This window comes from Salmo trutta, chromosome 5 (assembly GCF_901001165.1).
Source record: "Salmo trutta chromosome 5, fSalTru1.1, whole genome shotgun sequence".
In the NCBI taxonomy this organism is placed as follows: Eukaryota; Metazoa; Chordata; class Actinopteri; order Salmoniformes; family Salmonidae; genus Salmo; species Salmo trutta.
In genome coordinates, this window is record NC_042961.1 from 29929022 (window position 1) to 29943433 (window position 14412).

The 14412-nt window shown below is 42.6% G+C and overlaps 1 protein-coding gene across 2 annotated transcripts in view; it reads left to right on the top strand.

Moving 5' to 3' along the window:
• The first annotated feature begins 2552 nt into the window (after nucleotides 1–2552).
• Nucleotides 2553–14412, top strand: part of LOC115194035 (suppressor of fused homolog) — a 29256-nt gene continuing 17396 nt past the window's right edge. For both annotated transcript variants that reach the window (XM_029753303.1, XM_029753304.1), the window contains exons 1-3: nucleotides 2553–2961; nucleotides 3404–3538; nucleotides 12535–12671. In XM_029753303.1, coding sequence (XP_029609163.1) covers nucleotides 2810–2961; nucleotides 3404–3538; nucleotides 12535–12671 — 424 coding nt within the window. In that variant the 5' untranslated portion in view covers nucleotides 2553–2809. The remainder of the gene's footprint in view (nucleotides 2962–3403; nucleotides 3539–12534; nucleotides 12672–14412) is intronic.

Below are 14412 nucleotides of genomic sequence, written 5' to 3' on the forward strand. Positions count from 1 at the left end.
AGCTTCTGAAATGATGTCAATTAGCCTTTGAGTCAATTGGAAGTGTACCTGTGGATGTATTTCAAGGCCTACCTTCAAACTCCCTGCCTCTTTGCTTGAAATCATGGGAAAATCAAAAGAAATCAGCCAAAACCTCAGAAAAACAATTGTAGACCTCCACAAGTCTGGTTCAGCCTTGGGAGCAATTTCCAAATGCCTGAAGGTACCACGTTCATCTGTACAAACAATAGTACGCAAGTATAAACACCATGGGACCACGCAGCCATCATAGCGCTCAGGAAGGAGACGCGTTCTGTCTCCTAGAGAAGAACGTACTTTGGTGCGTAAAGTGCAAATCAATCCCAGAACAACAGCAAAGGACCTTGTGAAGATGCTGGAGGAAACAGGTACAAAAATATCTATATCCACAGTAAAACGAGTCCTATATCAACATAACCTGAAAGACTGCTCAGCAAGGAAGAAGCCACTGCTCCAAAACCTCCTTAAAAATGCCAGACTACGGTTTGCAACTGCACATGGGGACAAAGATCGTACTTTTTGGAGAAATGTCCTCTGGTCTGATGAAACAAAAATAGAACTGTTTGGCCATAATGACCATCTTTATGTTTGGATGAAAAAGGGGGAGGCTTGCAAGCCGAAGAACACCATCCCAACTGTGAAGCACGGGGGTGGCAGCATCATGTTGTGGGGGTGCTTTGCTGCAGGAGGGACTGGTGCACTTCACAAAATAGATGGCATCATGAGATAGGAAAAGTATGTGGATATATTGAAGCAACATCTCAAGACATCAGTGTCACGAACCGGCTCGAAGTTCGTAACAAAAGGGATACAACGTAGAAACAAGGAATAACAAAATATATTTATTAAATAAACTAGTAGTAAACTAAATACAATTAAAAATGGTGTGTGTAATCAGTAGTGTAAGTGAGTGTTTGCATGCATAAATGTGATAACGCGGGGTGTTGAAAGGTGCCAAAACAAACAAACAAACAAACAAACAAACAAACAAACAAACAAACAAACAAACAAACAAACAACAACAACAACAACAACAACAACAACAACAACAACAACAACAACAACAACAACATCTATGAAGGTGTCTGCATGGAGAGAATCTCCTCCATGAATGGGGAAGTGGTGTATTTATCCTGGGACACACCCGGGCCCAGGTGTGTCCCATGTCGCTGACGACCCTCCCGGCTCCGCCCACCGGCATCTTAATAAGGAAAACGAGAGGAAAAAGAAAGAATTCAGCAGACAGAGTGGGAGGGTTGTCACATCAGTCAGAAAGTTAAATCTAGGTCGTGAATGGGTCTTCCACAAGGACAATGACCCCCAAGCGTACTTCCAAAGTTGTGGCAAAATGGCAATAAAGGACAACAAAGTCAAGGTATTGGAGTGGCCATCACAAAGCCATGACCTCAATCCCATAGAATATTTGTGGGCAGAACTGAAAAAGCATGTGCAAGCAAGGAGGCCTACAAACCTGACTCAGTTACACCAGGTCTGTCAGGAGGAATGGGCCAAAATTCACCCAACTTACTGTGAGAAGCTTGTGGAAGGCTACCCAAAACATTTCACCCAAGTTAAACAATTTAAAGGCAATGCTACCAAATACTAATTGAGTGTATGTAAACTTCTGACCCACTGGGAATGTGATGAAAGAAATAAAAGCTAAAATTAATTATTCTCTCTACTATTCTCCTGACATTTCACATTCTTACAATAAAGTGGGGATCCTAACTGACCTAAGACAAGGAATTTTTACTAGGATTAAATGTCAGGAATTGTGAAAAACTGAGTTTAAATGTATTTGGCTAAGGTGTATGTAAACTTCCGACTTCAACTGTATACACTGTATTCTATACTATTCTATTGTATCTTAGTCTATGCCGCTCTGACATTGCTCGTCCATATATTTATATATTCTTAATTACATTCCTTTACTTAGATTTGTGTGTATTGGGGATATGTTGTGAAATTGTCAGATATTACTGTGCTGTCGGAGCTAGAAACACAAGCATTTCGCTAAACCCGCAATAACATCTGCTAAACATTTGTATGTGACCAATAAAATTTGATTTGAATATCCTATGACACTTATCCTAAAAAGAGTAGAGGTGTTAACCCTACACTCATGCCATCATGGCCACCTATTCAACTCCAGTTTCCAATTGGCTTATTCATCACTTCTCCTCCCACCTGTAACTCTTCCACAGGTTTTTGCTTTCAAAGATAATACTTATTTTTTCAGTCAATTTACCTGGTAAAATAAGGGTACATTGTAAATAACTCTGTATTGGAAACAAATATCATATGTGGCATAGGTGAGAAATAACTGCAACTGAATACACACACACACAATATGATGAATTTCAATACGATCAAAAACTGGGGAAAGTTTTTCAATCCATATCTTGCTCTTGTACATGTTCTAACATAATGATTGACAATTAATTAGCCAAACACAACTCTGTATTTGGAACCGCCTACCAAAAACTGGCACTTTGATTGGATTGAGCAAATGTCACTCAAGCCGTTCCTCCCTTCCTTTCCACAGCTCCAACCAATGAGGAAAAGTTTTCGGTGGTGGAACGAGCAACAAGTCAGGCAGTTGAGTAGGGCAAGGAATAGGGGGCCCGATAGTAAAAAAATATATATTGGAAGCAATTTCAACAAAAACAAAAAATACAGGGACTGTTTCATCAACCAACAGTTAACCAAGGGATCCTTCCTTATCTTCGCAAAGAAAGTCATTTCTGTCGCACTTTCAGGTATTACCACATTTTTGAAGAAGCAGTGAGGGATGGACGAGGTGCGGCCTAACAACGGACCAGCAGTAGCCCCTGGGCTGGCGTCAATCTTCCCCCCGGGTCTGCAGGCAATCTACGGGGAATGCAGGCGCCTCTACCCCGACCAGGCCAACCCCTTACAAGTTACAGCCATTGTCAAATACTGGTGAGGAGATGGTTAACGACGTCTTATTATGGATACATTTCTTTGCAACAAAGTCGGATTCCTCGAAAGCTAGCTAGGCTAACTTGGATTGCAATGTTGTTAGTTTAGTTAGCTAACATAATATATGTTGAAAACGCTATGGTTAGTTACCTAGCTTGCTAGCCATAGAAAACATATGATTTGATGTGATTGCTCTTTATTGTTGACTAAATTGCCAGTGAGGAGTTGGGCTGGAGAAATGTAACATTAACCACTAAACGCCTACAGAGTTTGTAAACAAACAATGGTGTGTAAATCGCCTCATATTTTGGGTTGTGAGTGCAACTATTAGATAGTTGTCCTAAGCTTATTAGACATTACATTTAATAATCAATGGTTATATAATTATTTAAAAGGGGAGTAAATATTGCAGATCGCACTTATCAGTAGTGTATCTCTACAGGTTAGGGGGTCCTGATCCATTGGACTACATCAGTATGTACCGTAACGTGGGCTGTGCAGCGCAGGATGTACAGGAGCACTGGCACTACATCAGCTTCGGACTCAGTGACCTGTATGGAGACAACAGAGTACATGAGTAAGTATAGTACTTCAGGTTAATGCTCCATCAGACCAGGTTACTAAGAACACACACATGGCTTGTGCAGCTGTTGTTAACTCATTTTCACTCCTTTGTATCATCCTGCAGAATCAACATTGAGACACTAACACACTCCACTTGTATTTTTCTTGTTCCTCTAAAGCAGTTATGTCAAGCCAACAGCTTTCACCCCCGTTTGTAGTGTTCTTGATTAGACTTGCCAGCGCTGAACATATTATTTTCAGTTATATAAATTACACAATTTTCCCCAGGTCTAGAAAGAGCTCAAGGAAGTGGAAATTTTAATAAAACCAGACAGGAAGAGGCTAACTTTAGGCTACATTGGTGAATTTGCGAGACATACAAGACGAGATACAGATTACCAAGACATAGGCGTACCACGGTTCTTTCTGCCTGCCCCCTCCTCTTTCTCCCTTGTGCTGGCAGCATCACATTAGTGGAAAACAAGACCGTTCTCTGGGCAGGCCTGATTGTCTGGGACAATTTTAGCTAACCGTAACCTAATTCTCCTACCCTGCTGCGTAAGTTCTCCTAACCTGCTACAAAAAGGCAATTATGCTACTCAAAACTGGGAGACCTGTCCTCAGAATAGTTTTGGTTTCCAGTAATGCAATACAGCCTCACGCTGGCCCACCTGCTCTTTCTCTTCGCTAATGATGCCGAGTGTGTGTTCAGTTTTCGGTCTGTTGCGTTTTAGAATTTCCTAGCCTATTCATTGATGATAGGCCCTGCTTTACTGAAGTTGCAAGACATTAAAAGACAAGAAAGAAACTAATTTGCGTAATACATATCATAAAAATCTGACTAAGATTGAGATCTGTTTTTTGCATGGGGCTGTGTCTCAATCCACTGCATCCGCCAATGGCAGCTTTCCGCATCTGCGGTGCAAGGTGGCCGAGCTACGGCTATTAGGCCCATGACATACTATGGTTAGGCCCACAAACTACTATGACCACTCCATGGAGAGATGAGACTCTCACAAACACGATGGTGTTCTCCGTTTTGCTCTACGACCCCCACAAGTGTCACGGAATCATTGGTATGACTTTTAAAACAATCTCCCCCTCCGGGCTTAGACTCTTAAGTATTGATTGCTAGGCATACAAATAAGATTATTTCTTAATACGTTTGAAACAAGGTCTAGTTGTAGCTGCAACCGGACTAGATCGTGACCGACTCTTGGCAGAATGCATTGCTTGACTGCCGTGAGGGTGAAAAGTAGTCTGACGACTCGTACCGTCGTTCGCTACATACTGCTGCAGAGAAGAAAGTAACGTCTGTGGCATAGCATTTGGCCAGAGCCTGGGTAACCAGGCAAGGTGATAATCAGTCGTTCTCGAACTGTAGCCCCCCAAACAGTGAGTTTGAGTTTGTTAAGCAGAGGCTGTGTACAGTGCCTTCGGAAAGTATTCAGACCCCTTGACTTTTTCCAAATGTTGTTACTAGCCTTATTCTAAAATGTGCCTTAACCTGTCTGGCGCATGTGGGACGAACTCGTCCCACCTACGTAACAGCCACTTCAATCCAGTGGCGCGATTTTTGAATCGTTTGAAATACTATTACTTCAATTTCTCAAACATATGACTATTTTACAGCTATTTAAAGACAAGAATCTCGTTAATCTAACCACACTGTCCGATTTCAAAAAGGCTTTACAACGAAAGCAAAACATTAGATTATGTCAGCAGAGTGCCCAGACAGAAATAATCAGACACCCATTTTTCAAGCTAGCATATCATGTCACATAAACCCAAACCACAGCTAAATGCAGCACTAACCTTTTATGATCTTCATCAGATGACACACCTAGGACATTATGTTATACAATACATGCATGTCTGTTCAATCAAGTTCATATTTATATCAAAAAACAGCTTTTTACATTAGCATGTGACGTTCAGAAAAAGCATAACCCCCGCAAACTTCCGGGGAATTTACTAACAGTTTGCTAAATTACTCACGATAAACGTTCACAAAAAGCATAACAATTATTTTAAGAATTATAGATACATTACTCCTCTATGCACTCTATGTCCGATTTTAAAATAGCTTTTCGGATGAAGCACATTTTGCAATACTCTAAGTACAAAGCCCGGCATCACGGGCTAGCTATTTAGACACCCGGCAAGATTAGCCTTCATCAAAATCACATTTCCTATAAGAAAAATGTTCTTACCTTTCTTGTTCTTCGGCAGAATGCACTCCCACGACTTCTACTTCAATAACAAATGTAGGTTTGGTCCCAAATAATCCATCGTTATGTTCCAACAGCGGCGTTTTGTTCATGAGTTCTAGACACTATCAGAATACTAAATCACGGTCTCGCGCATGGCTTGACAAAAAAATTCTAAATTATTCCATTACCGTACTTTGAAGCATGTCAACCGCTGTTTAAAACCAATTTTTATGCCATTTATCTCGTAGAAAAGCGATAATATTCCGACCGGGAATCTGCAATGAGCCTAAACAGCCGAATTAAATTTCTCCACGGGGGCGAATCGTGCACGCGCCTCATTCAAAGGTCCTCTGATCGGCCACTTACCAAAGGCGATAATCTGTTTCAGCCAGAGGCCGCCTCGTCAACCTTCAGGTATTTCCCGGGTTCTGAGAGCCTATCGGAGCCCTGGGAATTGTCACGTTACAGCTAAGATCTTTACTTTTCAATAAACAGATGCAAGACGCACGACTCCTTGTCAGACAGGGTACTTCCTGCATGAAACCTTGTCAGGTTTTTGCCTGCCATAGGAGTTCTGTTATACTCACAGACACCATTCAAACAGTTTTAGAAACTTTAGGGTGTTTTCTATCCAAACCTGAACAATAATATGCATATTCTAGCTTCTGAGTTGGTGTAGGAGGCAGTTAAAAATGGGAACATATTTTTTCCAAAATTCTCAATGCTGCCCCCTAGCCCAAACAGGTTAAACAAGTTTGTTATGAAAGTTCACATGTTCCAGAAGGCATTTCTGCCAAAAAACGCATTTTGCTAAAACAAAGTTTACCTACAAATGGCACTCCTGTGAAGTAGTGACGCGCGACATACACCTTGTTTCCTGAAACAAGTCACATTTTGTTACGTTACAGCTTTATTCAAAAATGTATTTTCCTCAGCAATCTACACAGAATACCCCATAATGACAAAGTGAAAAAAGGTTTTAGAAGTGTTTGCAAATCTATTAAAAATAAATAACATGACAGCCTGCTTGGAGTTTGCCAAAAGGCACCTAAAGACTCGCAGACCATGAGAAACAAGATTCTCTGGTCTGATCAAACCAAGATTGAACCCTTTGGCCTAAATGCCAAGGGTCACGTCTGGATGAAACCTGGCACCATCCCTACGGTGAAGCATTGTGGTGGCAGCATCATGCTGAGGGGATGTTTTTCAGCGACAGGGACTGGGTGACCGGCAAAGATGAACCGAGCAAAGTACAGAGAGATCCTTGATGAAACCCTGCTACCGAGTGCTCAGGATCCCAGGCTGGGGCGAAGGTTTACCTTCCAACAGGACAATGACCCTAAGCACACAGTCAAGACAACGCAGGAGTGGCTTCAGAACAAGTCTCTGAATGTCCTTGAGTGAACCAACCAGAGCCCAGACTTAGATCTAACATCTCTGGAGAGACATGAAAATTGCTTTGCAGCAACGCTCCCCATCCAACCTGACAGAGCTTTGAGGATCTGCAGAGAAGAATGGGAGAAACTCCCATCATATCCAAGAAGATTCGATGCTGTAATCACTGCCGAAGGTGCTTCAACAAAGTACTGAGCAAAGGGTCTGAATACTTAGGTAAATGTGATATTTGTGCAAAAATGTCTAAAAACCTGTTTTTGCTTTGTCATTGTGAGGAATGTGCAATGCTATTGATCCAGCTGTAGGTCTCATTGCGGCCAGCGCTAGTAGGTCAAACCCATATCTCAGTCGGTGAAACAAATGACTAAAATCAGGGTTCGCACTAGAGGTCGGCCGATTAATCGGAATGGCCGATTAATTAGGGCAGATTTCACGTTTTCATAACAATCGGTAATTGGCATGTTTAGACACCGATCATGGCCGATTACATTGCACTCCACGAGGAGACTGCGTGGCAGGCTGACTACCTGTTATGCGAGTGCAGCAAGAAGCCAAGGTAAGGTGCTAGCTAGCATTAAACATATCTTATAAAAAACAATCAATCTTAACATAATCACTAGTTAACTACACATGGTTAATGATATTACTAGTTTATCTAGCTTGTCCTGCGTTGCATATAATCGATGCGGTGCCATTGAATCATAGCCTACTTCGCCAAACGGGCGATTTAACAAGCGCATTTGCGAAAAAAGCACTGTCGTTGCACACCTAACCATAAACATCAACGTCTTTCTTAAAATCAATACACAAGTATATATTTTTAAACCTGCATGTTTAGTTAATATTGCCTGCTAACATGAATTTCTTTTAACTAGGGAAGTTGTCACTTCTCTTGCGTTCTGTGCAACAGAGTCAGGATATATGCAGCAGTTTGGGCCGCCTGGCTCGTTGTGAACTGTGTGAAGACCATTTCTTACTGACAAAGACAGCCAACTTCGCCAAACGGGATGATTTAACAAAAGCACATTTGCGAAAAAAATCACAATCATTGCACGAATGTATCTAACCATTAACATCAATGCCTTTCTTAAAATCAATACACAGAAGTATATTTTTTTTAAACCTGCATATTTAGTTAAAAGAAATCCTGGTTAGCAGGCAATATTAAACTAGGGAAATTGTGTCACTTCTCTTGCGTTCATTGCACGCAGAGTCAGTGTACATGCAACAGTTTGGGCCTCATTGCGAACTAATTTGCCAGAATTTTACGTAATTATGACATAACATTGAAGGTTGTGCAATGTAACAGCAATATTTAGACTTATGGATGCCACCCGTTAGATAAAATATGGAACGGTTCTGTATTTCACTGAAAGAATAAACGTTTAGTTTTCGAAATGATAGTTTCCGGATTTGACCATATTAATGACCTACGGCTCGTATTTCTGTGTGTTATTATGTTATAATTAAGTCTATGATTTGATAGAGCAGTCTGAGCGGCGGTAGGCAGCAGCAGGCTCATAAGCATTCATTCAAAGAGCACTTTCGTGCGTTTGCCAGCAGCTCTTCGCTGTGCTTCAAGCATTGAGCTGTTTATGACTTCAAGCCTATCAACTCCCGAGATTAGGCTAGTGTAACTGATGTGAAATGGCTAGCTAGTTAGCGGGGTGCGCGCTAATAGCGTTTCAATCGGTGACGTCACTCGCACTGAGACCTTGAAGTATTTGTTCCCCTTGCTCTGCAAGGTTCGATGCTTTCGTGGAGCGATGGGTAACGATGCTTCGAGGGTGGCTGTTGTCGATGTGTTCCTGGTTCGAGCCCAGGTAGGGGCGAGGAGAGGGACGGAAGCTATACTGTTACACTGGCAATACTAAAGTGCCTATAAGAACATCCAATAGTCAAAGGTATATGAAATACAAATGGTATAGAGAGAAATAGTCCTATAATAACTACAACCTAAAACTTCTTACCTGGGAATATTGAAGACTCATGTTAAAAGGAACCACCAGCTTTTATATGTTCTCATGTTCTGAGCAAGGAACTTAAACGTTAGCTTTTTTACATGGCACATATTGCACTTTTATTTCTCCAACACTTAGTTTTTGCATTATTTAAACCAAATTGAACATGTTTCATTATTTATTTGAGGCTAAATTGATTTTATTGTAGTATTATATTAAAATAAATGTGTTCATTCAGTATTGTTGTAATTGTCATTATTACAAATAAATAAAACAAAAATCATAATCGGTCGACCTCTAGTTCGCACAAGGTGCTTAAACTCTGAAATTCATGTACTGGAGTACCTTGAAAATCAGACGTTTTTTCAAGTTGGTTCTTGAAAACTACTTTAATTAAAATGGAGAACAGAAAATTAGCAAATGTTAATATGAAAAATAATAGAAATGTATTGGTCTTGCTAATTAATTTCCAGGCAAACAAGCAAGTTTTATTTCCTCACGTGTTTTGCACGCTGGCAGCCAGGTGAGCTCGCTTATTCCACCCACACTGCCACTCAGCCAGGCAGGTACAGAACTGACTGATTAGGTGCTGCCAAACGTCACATTGATAGCTAGATTGTACATTCAATCCTGCCTGGCAGGAAATATATGTTTATTAATGGGTTTTGCCAGACCCAAACAGGGATTTAGTGGAGAGTAAATGCCATATAGGCACCTTTTTATTTGTGAATTAGTTTACTCACCTTTTTATTTAGTTAATTATCATTTACCCACTTATTGTTGCGTTCCCAGCGTTGATCAACGCTCAGAAGGCTTCTTGATCTGAGTTCTAATCGCGCTTACCTCTGTGAATGAGTGGAATCATGAATGATTCATGTATCCTCATTATGTTTGCCCAATACCCCTGATTTTTTTTGTTAGCATTGCATTCATTCACCACTCTGCCCAATGGAAAACTCCACCCACGACATAAGCCAAGATGTGAAACGAACTACCTAGCCCAGACCTACAGTGGCAAGTTGCAGAGAGATCGTATAACTGGTAAATAGTCGCTGATATTTCAGTCAGATGTCTAGCTAGCTAGCCAGCTCAAGGGCTCTGGCTATTAGCCAGGTAGCTAGCTATAACTAGCTGGCTAGAAAGATGACATTCAAAGCTAAAGTTGAATGGAGCCTGACCTCAGCAGGAGCAGTTGGCTGAAATTAAGCTAGCCAGCTAAACTCAGCAAAAAAAAGAAACGTCCCTTTTTCAGGACCCTGTCTTTCAAAGATAATTCGTAAAAATCCAAATAACTTCACAGATCTTCATTGTAAAGGGTTTAAACACTGTTTCCCATGCTTGTTCAATGAACCATAAACAATTAATGAACATGCACCTGTGGAACGGTTGTTAAAACACTAACAGCTTACAGACGGTATGCAATTAAGGTCACAGTTATGAAAACTTAGGACACTAAAGAGGCCTTTCTACTGACTCTGAAAAACACCAAAAGAAAGATGCCCAGGGTCCCTGCACATCTGCGTGAATGTGCCTTTGGCATACTGCAAGAAGGCATGAGGACAGAATATGTGGCCAGGGCAATAAATTGCAATGTCCGTACTGTGAGACGCCTAAGACAGCACTACAGGGAGACAGGACGGACAGCTGATCGTCCTCGCAGTGGCAGACCACATGTAACAACACCTGCACAGGATCGGTATATCTGAATATCACACCTGCGGGACAGGTACAGGATGGCAACAACAACTGCCCGAGTTACTCCAGGAACGCACAATCCTTCCATCAGTGCTCAGACTGTCCGCAATAGGCTGAGAGAGGCTGGACTGAGGGCTTGTAGGCCTGTTGTAAGGCAGGTCCTCACCAGACATCACAGGCAACAACGTTGAGCACAAACCCACCGTCGCTGGACCAGACAGGACTGGCAAAAAGAGCTCTTCACTGACAAGTCGCGGTTTTGTCTCAACAGGGGTGATGGTCGGATTTGCGTTTATCGTCGAATGAATGAGCGTTACACCGAGGCCTGTACTCTGGAGCGGGATCGAGATGGAGGGTCCGTCATGGTCTGGGGCGGTGTGTCACAGCATCATCAGACTCAACGCTGTGCGTTACAGGGAAGACCTCCTCCTCCCTCACGTGGTACCCTTCCTGCAGGCTCATCCTGACATGACCCTCCAGCATGACAATGTCACCAGCCATACTGCTCGTTCTGTGCGTGATTTCCTGCAAGACAGGAATGTCAGCGTTCTGCCATGGCCAGCAAAGAGCCCAGATCTCAATCCCATTGAGCACGTCTGGGACCTGTTGGATCGGAGGGTGAGGGCTAGGGCAATTCCCCCCAGAAATGTCTGGGAACTTGCAGGTGCCTTGGTGGAAGATGGCAAATCTGGTGCAGTCCATGAGGAGGAGATGCACTGCAGTACTTAATGCAGCTGGTGGCCACCACAGAGAGACTCGGTTAGTAGTACAGTGGTACCCAAACTTGAGGCCCCGGAGAGAATCTTTCATCTTTTCAAACACATTAGTAACTTGTTTCTCTTCAAATGGGAATAGAATACAATATTTTAAAGTCAACTAAGGGCCTGTTACACTGTCAAAATTCACTACCATGTCATTGTGTTGGGACAGCCTGTGGGACTTAACATTTTGTGAAATATAAAGACAATTTATATATAAAGACAATTTAAAATTATTATCATGTACACTGAACAAAAATATAAATGCAACATGCAACAATTTCAAAGATTTTACTGAGTTACAGTTCATATCAGGAAATCAGTGAATTTCATCATTACTGACTTATCACTCATGTATGTAGTAAATAAGTAGTGAAACAAGTATTATTGAGTAGATGAATAGTGCTTATTTTTTTATTAGGTTGTGGTGATATACTGCCTTCTGGTGGCGACTAGAAATAATTGCATAATAGGAACTATTAAATATTGATGGTCCTTGAAATTAAATATTAGTGCTTGAAAAAGTCCTACGAACCCTGTAAAATGCACATGACTAGAGTTGATGCGCAAGGAATCAATTATTTTGGAGTGGACTCTTCACCACTACGTTACCATCGTTGGGAAAATGACAGAGGAAGGTGAATACTTTGAGAAGTTAAATGAGAAGGAAATGCAAACTTTGAACGGTGGTATTGACGTACAGGTGCAATGTGAATTCATGTGTAATTTTACGAATGTTATTCTAGTTTAAACGTTAAGAGCTTTTTTTTCATTTGTCACATCCCCTAGTGGAGTAATGGAATTAAGCTAAAAGGAAGGCTAATCTGTATTGGGTTTGTGTTGTCGTGGGTTGTGTTGACTCATGGTCAAATAAGGACGGCCCAGGGTTTGGTTTTTTGAGCGGAAGACACACACATGTACACCAGAAGAGAGAGGTGGGTTAGACAGCTTGAATTAAGTGTGTGTATTCTATATGTGCATTGTCAGGTTTACAGGTCAGGAAGGCCCCAGTGGCTTTGGCTTTGAGCTGACGTTCAGGCTGAAGAGAGAGGTGGGAGAGACCGCACCCCCTACCTGGCCGGCTGAACTCATGCAGGGCCTGGCCCGCTACGTCTTCCAATCAGGTAAGAACCCAGGCTCTGTGTGTGTGTCTAGTGTGGAAGGGATTTAGTAATTAGAGTAAGGTTAGGAGATGGTAGTTATCTACCAATTATAAGCCAGGCGCTCGGACCGTTTTGTTACTCTCCACCACACACAGCACAGAGGGCTCCGCTACCTCCATATTGAGATAATGGTGCATGTCAATATTTGTAACCTTATGTCACTCTACGTCGGTGACGTTTCGCTAAGGAGAGCACTCCAGCTTCAAATTGGCTCTTTCAACCCCTTGCTTCTCCACCGCAACTTCCTCATGTAGCCTGTAAAAGAGAATGTGTTCTCAGTCAGCTTACCTGGTAGAATAACGACTAAATAGAAGTAAATGTCGGGGACATTTGACCTTTAATGCAGGCAAATTTAAATCCGTTTTACCTCATTTCTATCAGCATGTCACGTGCAACCAAAGGGGGAAAAAACTCTAGACCACCTTTACTCCACACACACACAGATGCATACAAAGCTCTCCCCCGCCCTCCATTTGGCAAATCTGACCATAATTCTATCCTCCTGATTCTTGCTTACAAGCAAAATTAAAGCAGGAAGTACCAGTGACTCGCTCAATACGGAAGTGGTCAGATGACATGGATGCTACGCTACAGGACTGTTTTGCTAGCACAGACTGGAATATGTTCCGTTATTCATCCAATGGCATTGAGGAGTATACCACCTCAGTCATCGGCTTCATCAATAAGTGCATTGACGATGTCGTCCCCACAGTGATCGTATGTACATGCCCCAACTAAGACGAACCATCAAACAGGCAAAGCGTCAATACAGGATTAAGATTGAATCCTACTACACCGGCTCTGACGCTCGTCGGATGTGGCAGAGCTTGAAAACTATTACGGTCCAGAAAGGGAAACCCAGCCATGAGCTGCCCTGTGACGCAAGCCTACCAGACGAGCTAAACGCCTTTTATGCTCGCTTCGAGGCAAGCAACACTGAAGCATGCGTGAGAGCGCCAGCTGTTCCGGACGACTGTGTGATAACGCTCTCGGTAGCCGATATGAGCAAGACTTTTAAACAGGTCAACATTCACAAAGCTGCGGGGCCAGACGGAATACCAGGACGTGTACTCAAAGCATGGACGGACCAACTGGCAACTGTCTTCTGACATTTTCAACCTCTCCCTGACCGAGTCTGTAATACCTACATGTTTCAAGCAGACCACTATAGTCCCTGTGCCCAAGGAAGCGAAGGTAACCTGCCTGATTACCGCCTATAGCACTCATGTCGGTAGTCATGAAGTGCTTTGAAAGGCTGGTCATGGCTCACATCAACAGCATCATCCCGGATACTCTAGACGCACTCCAATTCGCATACTGCCCCAACAGATCCACAGATGACGCAATCTCAATCGCACTCCACACTGCCCTTTCCCACCTCGACAAACGGAACACCTATGTGAGAATGCTGTTCATTGACTACAGCTCAGCGTTCAACACCATAGTGCACATAAAGCTCATCACTAAGTTAAGGACCCTGGGACTAAACACCTCCCTCTGCAACTGGATCCTGGACTTCCTGACGGGCTGCCCCAGGTGGTAAGGGTAGGCAACAACATGTCTGCCACGCTGATCCTCAACACTGGGGCCCCTCCAGGGGGTGTGTGCTTAGTCCCCTCCTGTACTCCTTGTTCACCCACAACTGCTTTGCCAAACACGACTCCAACACCATCACTAAGTTTGCTGATGACGCAAAAGTGGT